Source organism: Plectropomus leopardus, chromosome 7, assembly GCF_026936395.1.
Source record: "Plectropomus leopardus strain MGB_pleo_1.0 chromosome 7, ASM2693639v1, whole genome shotgun sequence".
NCBI lineage: Eukaryota > Metazoa > Chordata > Actinopteri > Perciformes > Serranidae > Plectropomus > Plectropomus leopardus.
This window is the reverse complement of record NC_142182.1, coordinates 36,837,681-36,855,184: the sequence shown is the minus strand read 5'-3', so window position 1 is coordinate 36,855,184 and position 17,504 is coordinate 36,837,681. Positions and strand designations below refer to the sequence as shown.

General features: G+C 44.2%; 1 protein-coding gene across 2 annotated transcripts in view; it reads left to right on the top strand.

Annotated features, from left to right (window-relative positions):
* Positions 1-780: 780 nt before the first annotated feature.
* iqsec3b (IQ motif and Sec7 domain ArfGEF 3b) overlaps positions 781-17,504 on the top strand; it is a 39,862-nt gene continuing 23,138 nt past the window's right edge. Inside the window, exons 1-3 of one of the 2 annotated variants that reach the window (XM_042495815.2) lie at positions 781-1,521; positions 7,360-7,434; positions 16,356-16,473. In XM_042495815.2, coding sequence (XP_042351749.2) covers positions 1,001-1,521; positions 7,360-7,434; positions 16,356-16,473 — 714 coding nt within the window. In that variant the 5' untranslated portion in view covers positions 781-1,000. The remainder of the gene's footprint in view (positions 1,522-7,359; positions 7,435-16,355; positions 16,474-17,504) is intronic. The other variant, XM_088080621.1, reaches the window with a different exon arrangement.

Here is a 17,504-nt window from a genome sequence, read left to right as displayed (position 1 = left end):
TATTAATTTATTCCAAAGGCTTATAATAAGGAATAACATAAGTTTTTGTGCAGTGTTGGGATGGTTAGCATACTTATGAAATGTAATAGGTTACAAATTGAAAATAAAAGGTAAAAAGTAAAGTAACTTAATTAATTAAAGTGAAAAAAACATGAAATTTCTGTTCTGACGATGATTACCTTTCGTTTAAAAACATGTTTTAAACAGGCAATAAAGTTGAAAACACCTAAAAACACAAGTGCTTAAATGCAAAGCAACATAATCAATGTTTTATTCAACATATAGGCGAAAGTTTTTACCGGACAGAATTTTTTTCATATGTAACTCCTTTGTAATCACCAGCATTTGGATTAGTAACTGTAAATTCATTATCTTTTTTCTCAGACACTGTATTTATACATGTATTAATCTATTTTTTTATTCAATAATTGTAACTGCCAGATGCAACTAGTTACTCCCAAACACTACTGAGCAAAAGTCCTACAAAGCGGGGGCAAAATGTGAATTTTCAGATTTTAACTAAATGCATCTTGAGATTTGAAGTGCAGAGCAGACGCAGGAGAATCTCTTTGTTCAGCCTATAGGGTGCGTGCTTGCTCTGTAGTTTTCTCGTCCATGCGCGTAATGACGCACCCGTCCTCCAGCGCCTCTGCTCCCCTCCTCCCTCCTGTCACATCTGGATCTGGCTCCTCTCATCAGCACCACTCAGCGCAGTGAGAGAGAAAGACAGAGAGAGAGAGAGAGAGAGAGAGAGGGAGGGAGGGAGACAGAGAGAGAGAGAGAGAGAGAGAGAGCGAAGGGGAGGGAAACGACCGGGGAAGCGGAGGCTAGCTCGGTCGGTGCAGCCTCATCCACAACCGAGAAGAATCAGGGAGAGGAGAGCGGAAGGGCATCTCACCTTCTCATACGCACAAACGGATATTTCGCTTCTCCCCTGCCCTCCGTCCGTCAGTCCAGCTTCTTATTTCTCCTCTTTCTGTTCCCTCCTCTCGTCGTGGGTATGATGATGAGCTCCAGCCTGCTGGAAAACCCGGTGCAGGCAATTCTGTACCTGCGGGAGCTCACCACCATCGTCCAGAACCAGCAGAGTCTCATCCAGACCCAGCGCGCCCGGATAGAGGAGCTGGACCGGCGGGTGGACGAGCTCATCGGCGAGAACAGGCACCTGCGGGACGTCAGGGTACAACAGCAGCATCTCTACCATCACCACCATCACCATCACCCCGACACCAGCCCGCATCAGCACCACCACCCTCAGGAGCCACAGCTCAAGACCGGCGCGGGATCTCTGCCAGACCATGCGGCTGCACCAGCTCAGGTCGAGGTGACTCCGGGGGTCCAATCGTCGCCTCCAAAACCTATGGACCCGGGAGACATGCAGCTGGTCCCGGCCGACCCGTCCATGGTTTCCCCGGTTGAAAGTGACCCGGAAAACGGCGGAAGTTACCACAGCTGCCGCTCTTTGGTTCCGATGACCCCCACAACCCTGTGTCGATCCCTGGCCCTGGCTAAGAAATCCGAGTGAGTGGAGCTTATGTGCTTGTTTGCATATACGTGTGTCTGTCCTTAAACAGTAGAGAATGGCAGGCTGTTCAGAATGTTTCCATGTTATTTATACAATTTTAAAACCTTCTGATGAGTTAATTTTCCTGCATTGCCAACCTACATTAATGTTCTACCTGGGTTATAGCAGCCAGTCTTGAGTCCCTCATATTTGTGCAACATCCGTCTAAAGCAGTATAATTTGGAGCATGCACGCGCGCGTGTGCGTGTCCCACAGCTTGAGAGGCGTTTAATTAATGAAGAAGGCGCTTGCAAATTTCCAATTTTCAGCTGTGTGTGTCGGCTAAGGACTGTGCCAGAAGAGGAAGAGGTGGATTATTTAAATGAGAAACTGGATCACGATCACTGGATCATTACATAACAAACAGCTGTAGGCCTTAACGTGTGTGTGCGTGCGTGCGCACACGCACACACACACACACACACACAAGCACACACACACACACACTGCACAGTGGTCAATGTCAGCTCGAGACAGGAGCAGCTTCACGTGCAATGATGAGACGCCGCTAGTCGCTGTCCGCGGTGCTGTTGGATTCTCTTTTAATTACCGCATGGGATCTGTGAACTCTCACGGGACCTCTGGCCCTCTGATGTTGCTGTGTTAGATGAGACACGGGAACGCGCACGCACACACACACACACACACACACACACACACACACACACACACACACACACAAACACACACACACCAGCACCACTCTGCGTGGCACCAGAGCCTCATGGTACATCAGCACTTCACCTAATGAGAGAAAACCCATTTTCCTCCCTTTTTTCTCTCTTTGTGTGTTTGTGTGTGTGTGTGTGTGTGTGTGTGTGTGTTCTGTTCATAAGTTGTATCCCAGCAGGAGTCCTGATTGGTCCCTCTGGGACTCCACCCCCCACTGATGGGAGCAACTCAGAACAGAAGAAGAGTTGAGAGGAGCAAAGGAGTTCAGAAGGAGACACATGTAGACTCAGAAAAAGAGTTGATATATTGAATGATTCAGCCACACCTTTACATTTTCCCAGCTTCAGTTGTGTGTGTTTGCATGAGTGTGTGAGTACAGTGCCTGTTGCTCTCTTCCATAGCCTTGCTTAAAACCTGAGTTGTACCCTCTAGAAAGCTTAGCCTGCAGCAGCTATTTGTTATTCTTTGACAGGCATCAGTGTAACACCACTGGTTCTTAATTTAAATTAGTCTAACTGGTGAGGAAGAAATTACAATAAATTAATTGTTATTATAAAAGCTGCAGGCAGAGAACAGCAGAGCCATCTACCAGTTGATCTACCAGCCGTTAGCTTGTAAGAAATCTTTTCATATTTTTATTAAATCACACTGGAAATTCAGGTTTTCAGTCAAAACTTCTACCATGGCACAAGCTTCAGTCGGGCTTGTACAGTGATGTAGAAAAATCGTGTGCTCTTGTTCAGTCTCAATTTTAATGAATAATAAAATAAACATGATGAGCCATAGTTGATCTGACATGAATATATAGGTTTAATGACAACACAAATCAAATCTGAGAACAGCACATACATGGACAAAGACAAAGACTTCCAGAAACCGAACAATGATTCACCCTTATCAATTGTAATTCATGCATCATACAGCTGTGTCTAATATTTGAGTCTGAACAGTCTTGATTTTAGTCTTGATTTTATCTTTAGTTTAAATCAATTTAATTTGCGCAATTTACCGATTAATGGAAACCAGCCTAGTGAAAGCCTCTGAGACCCCTGAAAGTACCTAACCATGACCATGGAGGAATCATACATTCTCACACTATTATACATGATGACATTTGAATCCTTTCATATAAAATCATTATTCAGTGACAGACAGAAACAACTCATATAAGGTGGGGCCTGATTTTTTGGGGGCCCCAGTTGAAGCTCTAGGCTGCAGAGTGGGCTTCCTAGTTCCTGCAGGTGCTGATTGTGTGTCCTTGAATGCAACCTTACATCCTCACCTGCCCATTGATTTTGAGTCTCCCTGGATAAGAGCAGTAGCTTAACACCTAATTTATAGTTCTGCCTCTGGCAGGCCAGGCAAGTGAGGGGGAGTTGAGGCTTTCACTTGCATTTTCAGAGGATTCAGCATCCTGTCACCGCCTGCTGCATCCTGTCTGCAGCTGAGTGGAGATCAGATCTGCCCTCCGCTTTTCCTGTTGTCTGTGACTTGTGTGTGTCAGCTAGTTTCGCTTTTACAAAGTGTATGTGTGTGTTGTTGGGCATATGTCTGTGTAGGTGCATGTGTAAGCGGCTTGCTTTCTTTCACACATCCAACATTACACTGTGCGCAGTTATTGGAGTGTTTATCTAAATCTATATCAAGCCCAGTTCTCTTTGCCCTGCAGTTAAACGACTTGTGGGTTGGATGTTACTGTGTTTGTGTGCTCTGCATTGTTGTCAGTGTTGTCAGCGCACGTGGATGCCTCCTATGGGTGGGGGGAGGGGGGAGGGGGCAGGATCCTCTCCTCTGCTTATTCTCTGTCTCTCTACAGCTGAGCCTCCTATCTGCCCCACTTAGCCCATGGAGCGAACAGTAATCAGCCAGTCTCAGGAGAGAGAAAGGCAGAGAGATAGAAAAAAGAGAGATGCACGCTCAGTCGTTGGCTTTGATGGAGCCCTTGGAGGTGTCTAGAGGAAGGAGCTCTAGGCTGACATGGAGTGGACTACTGAAAGTGAGACGGCTAAGAGAGATGGGGGAAAAAACAGAGAAAGTGGCGGCGAGAGAATAGGAGATGGGGGAGGGGGGTTCAGTGCACAGAGAGTGAGACAGGTGCAGGGAGAGACCAAAACAGAAATGATGAAAAGAGTGCATTTGAGGTAGCTGTCTCCTCAGTTTATCTTTCTTGCCAGCAGACAAAATAGATAGGTTGGACAACAGAGGGACAGGCTGTGGTGTCCTGTGGTGCAGTGGAAGGTGCACACAATGTGCTGGCAATGTTTTGAGTCCAAATGGAGCTGATCTTGTTTCATGTCAACCCCCCCTCCTTCCTTACACTCTCTTCTGGATACTGGCTGATGAAAAGCATTGCCTTTTAAGCACTCTTACAAAACAGGACAGAGGAGAGGGATAGTGTGAGGGAGAACGGGGCAGAGAGAGAGAGAGGGAGAGAGAGAGAGAACACGGCCGACAGCAGGAGGCATGTACTGTTGAAATATTCACCTGTTCTCTTTGTAAGTGTTGTTGGAGGCGGATGGCCGTTCTGTGTGTGTCTTGTACAGACAGATGGACGGACCCGTTGAGTGTGTGTATGTATGTGTGTGTGTACGTGTGTGTGTGCGTGCGTGCGCCTGTGTGTGTGTGTGTGTGTGTGTGTGTGGTCAGAGACACAAGCAGCCTGGCCTTTTCCTCAGGGCTGAACTGTTTTATATCAGCCTGGCAGAATAAGTCAGCTCTTAAACTGACGGTGAGCAGGAAATGGCTTTGCAAGTTCAGTGCTTTTTACATTTTGGCCTGAAGTTTATTGTCCACTCTCCCTCGTCCATTAGCCGGGAGGGCATGGGATAACATTTAGTTTGATCTTGTGACCCCCAAAACCTGCAACATTCCCACCAATGTTACCTAGAAGTTGCAATAACGTTTTATAGAAAATATTTTAATCTAATTCTCAAAGAACGTTTTAAGGATGTTCATCTTTTCTAATAATGTCCCTGTAAGGTTTAATGCTGACTAAGATGAAACGTTATAACTACACCATTCTGAGGATCTTTTGGAGATGCTAAGAGGTGACAGATCATAGAATGTTCCTTTTGTAAAACATTCCCACAGTGTTACATGAAAGCAAAGGTAGAACATTTTCAAAGCAACATTCAGAACATGTTATTGAGTGCTGAGATTACAGACCATTTTTTTTCGAAAATGTAATGTGATGTGATATGTTTACAAGAAAAAAAAAAAATTTCTAACACGTTTTGATGTTTGCAGAGAATGTTACGCTTCTTTTAGTTCTGAGAACTAAATGAAAACTTGCTAATGAAAACATTTCTAAAACATTGCATTAGTTGCATTGTACCATTCTCAGAACATTTTTTAAACCAAAAATTACTAGCTGGGTATTCTATTTTGCTTTTTCTACAGTCAGTCATTAACCTAACCCTATCCCCCTCCCCTTTGCTGCTGTAACCATGCAAATTTCCCCACTGTGGGACTAATAAAGGATTATCTTATCTTATGTTATCTTATATTGTCTTGTCTTGTCTTGTCTTAGTGAAGTAAAATGAGGAAATCCATCCATATCGTAAATTTTTATAAGGAAAAATCTTTATATACACATCAAGAGACTAAAAGTTAATGACAAGCATGTTTGAAAAGGACCAGTAGGGCGCATTAGAATCTGACTGATTGATGTTGATTAGCGTAATTGATTACAGGTGGTGTATTTCATTTTATTTGTTCTGACTCCCTGGTCCTGGTGTTTGAGACGTGGGGGAGGAAAGCACAACAAGGAAAATAAGTGTGCTGAAAAGCATAACATTTGAGAGACTTGTGAAACCCCCGGGAGCCATCAAAAGAGTGCTTTTCTATTGAGTTAGTACTAAATCTCTCAAGAATAATGAGTACAAATATAATGATAAATGGAGCCCATGAAAGGCAGGTAGTTCACTGGTGAAATTTTAATAATGTAATGTATACTGGCTGAGAATTAAAAAATGTGATCGCAAAAAAAAAATCAAGACTCCTAACACAATGATTGAAAAGTGGAGCACAAGCGCAGCGAAATGGAGAAGAAATGATTCATGTTTGTGTGTGTTTCTGTATGACAGGTGTGACGAGTGGGGTAGGCATTACATCAGATGGAAGAGTCCATATTATTCATGGAAAACAACTGTGATGATTGTTGATTAGAGATATTTAAAAAGAAAAAAAACCATCAGCGTCCCTTTAAGTCAGTGGAAGTTGCTGTGTAAAGGTAGCTTTTTATAGCTGGGACTGTCATTCCAAGCCTCGCACTGACTCTGACTGCCTGTCACTGTGGCTCTTTGTCATGAGCAATATGCTGAGCCCAGGTCAGAAGACTTACTGTAGTATAGCCACAAAAATTCAGTCAACTGAATGCTTTCAGCTCATTATGAAAGGACCTAATGTGACCTCACAACAAAAGCTCCTAAAAAAACGGATATATTTTAAAGTCATGATCGTGCTTGTCTTAATGTCTCTAGTGATGGAAGACATGCTGCATCCAGAAGGTCAGAGGGTCAATCTAAGCAACAACTTTGACATGATGTGTCTTGTTTTTTTTCTTCTTCTTCTTCCTTTCATTCTAAATTGCTCCAGATAAGAGCACCAGCAAAATGCCTGAAATATGAATGTAAATGTAAAATGTATGAGCAAGAAATGAGAGATGTGAATTTAAGAAGAGACAGAGCAGGAAACAGAGCCGGAATAACCATCTGTCCAGATGGGGTTTGGAAATTCTGCTAAATCACCACACATCTGAACTGTGGAGTAGAGGAGGCATAAGCAAGCACATCCGGACACACAAACATATACTGTAAATACTCACACTCAATCTGAGCATTCTCAGCCTTGATTTGACCTACATAGGGTATTTACCCCAGGATGAGTGCCAAGTAGTAAACAGAAGCCATGGAAATAATCCAGAAGAGTCTAATGAGAGCCTTTTCAGGGTCTTTTGGGATGGTAGACTAAGAAAAAACATAGGGAGGAATATGGAGACAAGGCAAACATCCAGCCACAGCCAATAACATCTGAATGACATGCTGTCCTTCCAGTTCTGTACACTTCTCCTCTTTCCTTCCCCCAGTTTGCTTAACTCTCCTCCTCTCTTGTCTGCCCTTCAGGAGCGAGACGGTGCTGCATCAGTTTTGCTGCCCCGCCCCTGAACATCCAGAGGCTGACACCACTGGCTCATCGGGGTAAGTTGCTCACCAATCAGGCACTTTTATTGGAGTGTTTTCATTGCCCTGCTCCTACAGTGTGGGCTTTCCACTGAAAACTTCCTGTCTCACACACTGTGTCCCCAAACTGAGTCATGCCCAAACCCAGGCCTGTTCATCAGGCTCTGTAGTGCATGTGCAGTGCAGTCCTATACACGTGAAGTGTGAATTCGGGTTTTTGAATTGGGGAGATGCAGTGAGAGAATTAAAGGGATACTTTGCCAGTTTTCAACCAGCTTTGTGTCAAAACAATGTGGTTAGTATGTGTAGATGAACTGTGGATAGATAGAGATCACCTTTCCTCCCTCTGGCAAAACTCCACCAGATGATGCAAATTAAGGCAAAGTACGTCTTCCAGCGGATTTTTGCTTGGTCTCGTGCTGTTGCTCGCACTACATGCTGTAATTTTATATTAACCTCTACCCATGTCATCATCGCAGACACAAAGAAAACACTCAAATCTGACAAGTTGATCATAAAATAATATTGAAAAAAGATTGCCTTGAAAAAGTAAGGTAAATATACAATTAATCTTAATTTATGTTTACTTGATATCTATTTGCTATGTTAACTCAAAATGTAGCTGTATTTGCTCAATTTTATGAGTTGTTGCAACTTCGAAATAACAAGTGAAATCACCTTGTTCTTTCTAAGTTATAGCCATCCATCCATCCATTTTCTTCTGCTTATCCGGAGTCGAGTCCTGGGGGCAGCAGCCTAAGCAGGGAAGCCCAGACTTCCCTCTCCCTGGCCACTTTGTCTAGCTCTTCCCGGGTGATCCCGAGGCGTTCCCAGGCCGCTTATCCGGAGTCGGGTCCTGGGGGCAGCAGCCTAAGCAGGGAAGCCCAGACTTCCCTCTCCCTGGCCACTTTGTCTAGCTCTTCCCGGGGGATCCCGAGGCATTCCCAGGCCAGCTGAGAGACATAGTCTCTCCAGCGTGTCCTGGGACTACCCCGGGGCCTCCTACTGGTGGGACGTGCCCTGAACACCTCACTAGGGAGGCGTCCGGGAGGCATCCTAATTAGACGCCCAAGCCACCTCAGCTGGCTCTTCTCAAAGCGGAGGAGCAGCGACTCTACTCCGAGCTCCTCCCGGATGACCGAGCGTCTCACCCTATCTCTAAGGGAGAGCCCAGCCACCCTACGGAGGAAGCTTATTTCGGCCACGTGTAACCGCGATCTTGTTCTTTCGGTTACTACCCAAAGCTTGTGACCATAGGTGAGGGTAGGAACGAAGATTGACCGGTAAATTGAGAGCTTTGCCTTTCGGCTCAGCTCCCTCTTCACCACGACAGATCGGTGCAAGCTCAAGCTCTGGCACCGGTCACACAGGGAATGGACGGCCCGTATCAGGGGGTCCGAAACCCCATATTCCCGGAGAACCCCCCCACAGGACTCCCCGAGGGACATGGTCAAATGCCTTCTCCAAGTCCACAAAGCACATGTGGACTGGTTGGGCAAACTCCCATGCACCCTCAAGGACCCTGCCAAGGGACCAGAGCTGGTCCACAGTTCCACGACCGGGGCGAAAACCGCATTGCTCCTCCTGAATCCAGGGTTCGACTGTCCGGCGGACCCTCCTCTCTAGTACCCCTGAATAGACCTTACTAGGGAAGCTGAGGAGTGTGATCCCCCTGTAGTTGGAACATACCCTCCGCTCCCCTGATGTCCACGCAATGTAGCAGAGTCATGTCAACCACGACAGCCCCACAACATCCAGGGCCCTAAGAAACACTGGGTGGATCTCATCCACCCCCAGGGGCCTGCCACCGAGGAGCTTTTTGACCACCTTGGCAACGTCAGCCCCAGAGATGGAAGAGCCCACCCCTGAGTCCCCAGGCCCTGCTTCCTCACCGGAATTCGTGTCGGTGGGATTGAGGAGGTCTTCGAAGTATTCCTTCCAAAGATCCACAACGTCCCGAGTCGAGGTCAGCAGCGCCCTGTCCCCACCATACACAGTGTTGACAGAGCCCCGCTTCCCCCTTCTGAGATGCCGGATGGTGGTCCAGAACCTCTTCGAAGCTGTCCGGAAGTTGATCTCCATGGCCTCACTGAACTCCTCCCATGCCCGGGTTTTCGCCTCGGCGACCGCCGTAGCTGCACTCCACTTGGCCTGTCAGTACCTGTCTGCTGCCTCCGGAGTCCCACAGGCCAAGAAGGCCCAATAGGACCCCTTCTTCAGCTTGACGGCAACCCTTACTGCCGGTGTCCACCAACGGGTTCAGGTGTTGCCGCCCCGACAGGCACCGACCACCTTACAGCCACAGCACCGGTTGGCCGCCTCCACAATGGAGGCACGGAACATGGCCCACTCGGACTCAATGTCCCCCGCCTCCCCTGGGACATGGTTGAAGCTCTCCCGGAGGTGAGAGTTGAAGCTCCTTCTGACGGGAGACTCTGCCAGACGTTCCCAGCAGACCCTCACAATGTGTTTGGGTCTGCCAGGTCTGACCGGCGTCTTCCCCCACCATCAGAGCCAACTCACCACCAGGTGGTGATCGGTTGACAGCTCCACCCCTCTCTTTACCCGAGTGTCCCAAGACATGCGGCCGCAAGTCCGACGATGCGACTACAAAGTCAATCATTGAACTGCGGCCTAGGATGTCCTGATGCCAAGTGCACATATGGACACCCTTATGCTTGAACATGGTGTTTGTTATGGACAATCTGTGGCGAGCACAGGAGTCCAATAACAAAACACCACTCAGGTTCAGATTGGGGGGCCATTACTCCCGACCACGCCCCTCCAGGTCTCACTGTCGCTGCCAACGTGAGTGTTGAAGTCCCCCAGCAGAACGAGAGAGTCCCCAGAGGGAGCGCTCTCCAGCACCCCCTCTAAGGACTCCAAAAGGGTGCATACTCTGAATTGCTGTTTGGACCGTAGGAACAAACAACAGTCAGGATCCGTCCCACCACCCGAAGACGGAGGGAGGCTACCCTCTCGTTCACTGGGGTAAACATACAGGCACCGAACTGGGGGGCAATAAGTATTGCCAACCCTGCCCGGCGCCTCTCACAAGTGACAACTCCAGAGTGGAAGAGAATCCAACCCCTCTCGAGAAGGCTGGTTCCGGAGCCCATGCTGTGTGTCGAGGTGAGGCCGACTATATCTAGTCGGAACTTCTCAACCTCGCGCACCAGCTCAGGCTTCTTCCCCACCACAGAGGTGACATTCCACGTCCCCAGAGCTACCTTGTGCAGCTGAGAATCGGACCGCCAAGGTCCCCGCCTTCGGCTGCCGCCCAACTCACAAGGCACCCGACCACTTTGGCCCCTCCTATGGGTGGTGAGCCCATGGGAAGGAGGTCCCACGTCACCTCTTCGGGCTGTGCCACCAGGCGCACGCCATCGAGCCCCACCCCCAGGCCTGGCTCCGGGGGGGGGGACCCCGGTGACCCGCGTCCAGGCGAGGGAAACTTTGGACCATTTTTCTTTTTCCTCATAATGGGTCCGGTGAGCTACACTTTGTCTGGTCCCTACCCCAGGACCTGTTTGCCATGGTTGACCCTACCAGGGGCATAAAGCCCCCAACAACTGAGCTCCTAGGATCACTGGGACACGCAAACCCCTCCACCACGATAAGGTGGTAGCTCAGGGAGGGGTCTAAGTTATAGCAACTTCAGTAAACCAAGTTAGTCTGACATAACTTGATCATGACAAAGAGGAGCCTGCGAGCTCTGTTTTGTTAACTTGTTATAGAGTATACAAATATTATAGACTAGTTTGGAACCAGCAGAATACAGATGTATAGCACAGTAAATTTGGTTTACTGAAGCTGCTAAAATTTAGAAAGATTGATTTAATGAAACTTTTCATTTTTAAATTGCAACAACTTAACAAAATCAAGTAAACACAACTAAATTTAAAGTAAACTTAACAATTAGATATAAAGTAAATGTAAATTACATAAAAAGTAAATATAAATTAAGACTAAAATTTAATAACATTTTCATGGTTTTCGGTTTCCTAGATTTTGTTAAAGTAAAATCAACAAGAATTTACAGTGTATAAAGAGGTAGAACCTCTCTCTCTCATTCTCAAACGCAGACCAAAAAACAATCAAATGGTAAAACTAGACAGGCCTGATCAAATATTAATCAAGATCATGTTACTGCACTGCCTATCTCTTGCCTCAAATGTTTTTAGAAACACATTTTAGTGCCATGTTTAGCTGTAATAGCAAGAGTTTGTGAACAGGAACTGGGAATAACACTGTTTCCTGCACAGTGAAAACAGAGGCCACAAGAAAAAAAACGAAAAGAAGGAAAGCAGAAAAGGAAAAGAGAAAAAAAATTTTTTTTAAAAAAAGTGTATGTGCATAGGCATGAGCAGAAAGAATTAATGCCAAACTAAACCCATCCTGCAAAACTCTTACAAGCAATGCTGTAGTTGTTTGTTTTCATTGTCTTTCGTTATTTTCTTTCTTGTTTTTTTTTAATGTTCTTTCTTAGTTTTATCCAACTTTTAAACCATTACCATCGCTTTGTTGACTTTGTATTTGGTTATATGTATGCACTAAATGGTGAATAAAGGGTTTAAAAAAGAAAAAAAAAAGAAAACAGAGGCCAAAAAATGAGAACGGTAAAACTAAGCAGTGCTAATTAAATATAAACCATTCCATATTTCCTCAGATGTTTTCAGGAACATGTTTTAGATTGCATTTTTACTGTTATATGAGAATGTTTCTTGTCATTGTTTCACACGTACGAGTTTGCATTATGTCACCCACCAGCGGAAGTGTTGATTGGTCTGGTGCAGCACAGGGCAATCTGTTGTAGGTTTTTTTACCTTTTGAGCAAAAGCGTCATAATTCTTATTTTCTTCTTGTTATAGCCCCAATTTTAAAAGTATTTGCATCTAAAAGACATCCGAGTTTTAATAAAAGGCCATCTCTTCAGTGGTAAGGTACTTCTATAAATACTCTGTAACAAACCTATAGATCTTACAGCCTCAAGGTTGATTCACATATAGGGTGACAGAGAAAGGGGGGTATGTGAAGTGATATTGCAGCTCATGGCAACCCAGTGATGATGCAACTTGTACCACTACCATAGTAACTGGAGAGGAGAAGTTTGAGGATTTACTGTATATCCACTTCTCCGTCCGTGTGGGCAGCTTGTCTGTTTGCTGTATGAGTTTACTTTTTTATGGAGTGGGGTGTGTGAATGCATGACATTTCACTCAGACATGTTTAAATGAGCAAAGCTCTGTTGTAAAAGCTGATTTTGTCATTTTTCTCAATGATTGCCCTCCCTCCTCTGGAAGTTCTCCCATCGTTTAATCCTCACATGCTCTTGTTTCCAAATCTCTCCCAGTCATGTCTACTTTTCAGTCTCTTCTTCTGAGGTCTATTTTCCCCCCTTTGTCTCTGTATGCATCATTATTTCTCTGTTTATTTCCATCTCATCTTCCTTGTCAAGTCTCTCCCGTTCATTCTGGTTTTACTAATATCACCATCTGTCTGTCTCGAATCCCTCTCTCTTGTCTCTGATCTGATGACTTAACCATCATCATCTTACACCCACATAGTCCTGATTGGATGGACTAATGGCACAGCAGCAGTGGACGCCCACCTGAGATAATGAGATGCATTGGAGTCGTGTCACACTGTAGCTCGTTATTATCATCACATGGAGTTGTGTGTGTGTGCATGTGTATGTATGCCTGGTGGCTGCAAACACCTCTCTACACACTGAATGTCATCTGCTGAATCCATCGGAGCACACAAACCTCCCAAGAGATGTCATGGGATCCACCTATAGCCTAACCTGCAGTGCCTTTTCCCTCCTGTGTGTGTGCATGCGTGTGTGTGTGTGCGTGTGTGTGTGTTTGCCTGTCTGTACAGTACTATAGGAACCCTGGGAGATGCAATTTGACAGATGTTCATTTCTCATCCACCATGACGTCACACATGCAGGCAGAGCAGGAGTGTGTGCTTGGTGTGTTTGTTGACGTATGTGAGCATGTGGGTGTAACAGAGAGAGAGACATAGAGAGAGAGAGAGAGAGAGAGAGAGAGAGAGAGAGAGGGAGGGACGATATAGCGGCCATATCATGATGGAGGCTTTTGCTGTCCAGATGCATTAATAGCTCGACTCTTGCTTTTAAATCCTCTAATGTATTGTAATGTACTCTAATGTATTCTGATGCAGCGCAGGCGCATGGCAGTCTTTTAATAGAGTTTTTGACAGAGACAGCCTCTAGCATGCACACACCAACACAGTCTTTCTGTTTCCTAACTCTGTTTCTATCTCAGACTCTGGTTCCACTCCCATCCTCTCTATTTTCTCTATCTCATTTCAAGATATGACCAAGCTTCTCTGGCCCTATCTCTGACTTTTGGCTGGGGAGCACAGAATATTTGCTTTCACAGCAATCAAAGGAAACAAAGAGGAACTTTAGTGATGCACTCATTATTTAACCATGAGCAGGCTCTTTAGACTCTGCAGTCCTGTTTAGCACAAGTCCCTTTCGTGTAAAAAATTATTAGAGTAAGCATTATCTGGGTTGAAAAAAAAGATTGCACAAGCACACAACATTATGCACACACACAGTCATAACTGCACACCATTATAAAAGCTCTTAGGGTGTGATCATATCTCTATGCTTCCATCAGTCCAGCCTGGCTATATAAAAGGTGCTGAGTGGCAGTGTTTTGTGTCTTTTAGAAGTGATTTGATGCCAAAGACGTTAGCCACTTCACTTCTTTTTTTCCCTAAATATTAACAGAATTGACAAAGCTCAAGTTGTTCACATCATAACTTGTGTGTGTCAATCTGGCTCCATATGCATCTCTCTTTCATTCAAATGCAGTTTCGGCCCTCAGGCTTTCTTCAAGATCAACATTAAATGACCTCGCTCACTTATTCTCCTTTTATATTGTAATCTGTTTCTTCTGTTCTTTTTTTTATTTGAGCACAAAATTGGAAATTGGAAAAACAACTCGTTATCCATTTTTATCATTTTGGTCTTGGAACCAAATATTGAACAGATGAGAAATGTTTTGTTTTTTTCATTTTTGGTTGTATTTTGAAATGAAATAATGATACATTGATTCAACAACAGCAGCACACAGAACACAAGTAAACAAGTAATTGCATTTCTATGTGGGAGACTAAAGTTATACTTTTCAGCCCAAACGTCCCTTAATTGTTTATCCAAATGATTCATTGCCATAGAAACGCATCAGCTTTCAGAGTCTCATGCACAAAATCAGCACTGTTTTCAGTGCCAAAACATAATATAAATGACCATTGCTTTAACTCCATGGCTGTGTCTAAAATCACTCCCTGTTTACCACCATGATGAATGTTTTGTCCAAATACTACGTTTCAAAGTATTGAACAGTGTTATCCAGCAATGCTTCGACTGCTCCTGTCTGGGAGCAGATCGATTCTGAACTATGCAAATTGCAGACACTTAAATTATGAATATGTTTGCATGTACATGTATAGCTTTTTGTGTTTTTGCTGCATTTGCAATGCCTTAAAAATCCTTTAAAGTTTTCTTTTTATTGGGAGAGTGAAACATTTATGCACCATAAAGTGCCCTCAAAAATTCAAGACAAACTACTTGGAGGTCTGGACTCCTGCAAAGGTTTGCAAGCTGATCTTCCAGTGAGAAAATTTAAAAACTTGAGCAACAAATGACTTCTAAAGTGTTATGGAGTAGAATTAGAAAGTGGCATGAGATTGAAATACTCTAAAAACTATAAACTATAAGTACCTCCAATTTGTTCTTATGTACAGTACTTATAAGTAAATGTACTAAGTTACATTCCACGATTGATGGGAAAATGGTAAATATTCAACGTTTTCTGTTTCTCAAAATTAGGAGATTACCTGCTTTTCTCTGTTCTGTATATTTTTCTTATACCTTTTGACATTGAATATCTTTTATTTATGGACTGTTGTTTTGTCAAAACAGACAGTCCATAAATATGGCTTTAAAATAATATCATGATATTTTTAGGCTACATCCTGATACACAATATATATCTCCATATTTTGAAATCTCTTCTTAAGTACTGTTAACTACTAAAATACAAAATTGTTAATTGAACTACAGATGCAAATAAAGTAGCTACTGTCATAAAATAAAGTTACATAAGCTATTGATGTAATAAAATTTAATAAATACTGTATAATGTTATATAAAGTAAAGTATTAAGTTTAAAAAAAGTACTGTTGTTCCAATTAAAGTATTCAAAGGGGTACCCATGGTGCTTTTATTTTGAAGGGAGGCAGAGAGAGAATTAAACTCCCAGCTAAAAAAAATAATGTGACAATTTATTCTTGATGTCTACTATAAAGTCATTTTATACATCGCACATGGAACAATGTCGAACAATGCATCAAGTATTTTCAGTTTATAGCTATAAATTGAAAACACTCCTACAATAGAATAAACTAATAAGTTTTAATAGTAATAGTAATGAGTGAATGATTTTGGACACTGGACTTTCTTTCTTTACTAACTAACAAGTTTCTCATCACAATTCATACTTAATCTGGGAAGTAAAAAAAGTTTTGAAGGTAAATTCAGTACCAGAGTGCACAAAAAAGGATAAAAATTGAGCTTGTTAATATTAAAAAAAAAAAAAAATTTAGGGAATGTTCCCCCAGACCCTCTTACTGGGGTTTGGGCTAAGCCCCCAATGTCCTCAAATACTTGAAACGCCCCTGGCCTGAAACCTACACTGGAGCCGCGAATCTCACCAAATAGGAGCGGACATATAAACTCAGTGCCCTCCGCCCCGAGCCACCACGACCTCACGCATCACTCTCCATCTGCTGCTTCTCTCATGAACCTCTTCACACTCTGCTTTGTTGATGACCTGCCACTGAGATAACAGCTGAGTTGAGGGGGGACTGATAGCTTCCTGTTCTTATTTCCGTGGCAGTGGTCAGATGCTGAGCCTGGAGGATGGAACATCCTCCGGTAGTGGACAGGAAGTGGAGGGAACCAAGAGAGACGGGCCCAGCGAGTACGAGATCACCCTGGAGAATAAGAACAAACAGGTATGTCTTATTTATTTTGTTTTATTGTACTTCTTTAAGTGTGTGTGTGTGTGTGTGTGTGTGCTTGTGTGTGTGTGCAGGGGGGATAACTCCTCTACCTGTTTTAGTGTGAGGAGGTGTGTGAAGGATGATCATTTGACATTGTGTGTTGCGTGACAAAAAAGATTCCCATTCAGATCTATTTCTGTACGTGTTGACATGAAAAAGAACACCAGCGATCCAGTGGCACAGCGACAGGAACGCGAAAGATGCTAGGTTGTCATGGTAACAGCTAATAACTGCTTCTGGCGGCTGGAGATGTCTTTATTTCTCATACCAAATTGCTGAAGGGTCTGCTGCTGTTGCTACTGCTATTGCTGCTGCAGTGCGAGTGTGCGCATATATGAGTGTGTCTTCCTATGTATGTGTGTGTGTGTGTGTGTGTGTGGTTTTTTTTGGGGGGTGTCGGAGCAGACACACACGCAGGCACATGTGCGGCTGTCCTCCTTTTTCCTCTTCTCTGTCTCTTCCCTCGCCTCCCACTCCCCCTCCTGCGTCTCCCTTTTGCTGAAAATATAGGAGGGCAAAATTCTGGAGGAAGCTGAGATTTTGGGCTGAGCTGCTCTGCCAACAAACGGCACAGAAATAGGCTTGTGCAGGAGTTTACTTTTCTATTCATTTTCTCAAAATCACCTTTGTCACAGCCCATCCATCCTCCTTCCCCTGGCCCTTCAGCCAGTATTAGCAGGCGAATGATGATAGATGATGTTTACTTTTACTCTAATACCACAAACCCTCGCCACTTTTAAAGGAATGGACAGATAAGCAAGAAGAATACATCTCAGAAGAAAGGTGTGATAATGCATTTCATGACTCAGGCGATGCTTTTGATCTTCTGTGGACACTGACACAAAATGCCATCATGATATTTGCCTTCTGGTGGATGAATAAATATATTTCTGTGACTGCTGTGTGCTTTGCAACATAAATCTTGCAGTGTCTTCAGTGAGTTTCAGAGTCTTGTAAACATGTTTGATATTTAAACTTGCTCC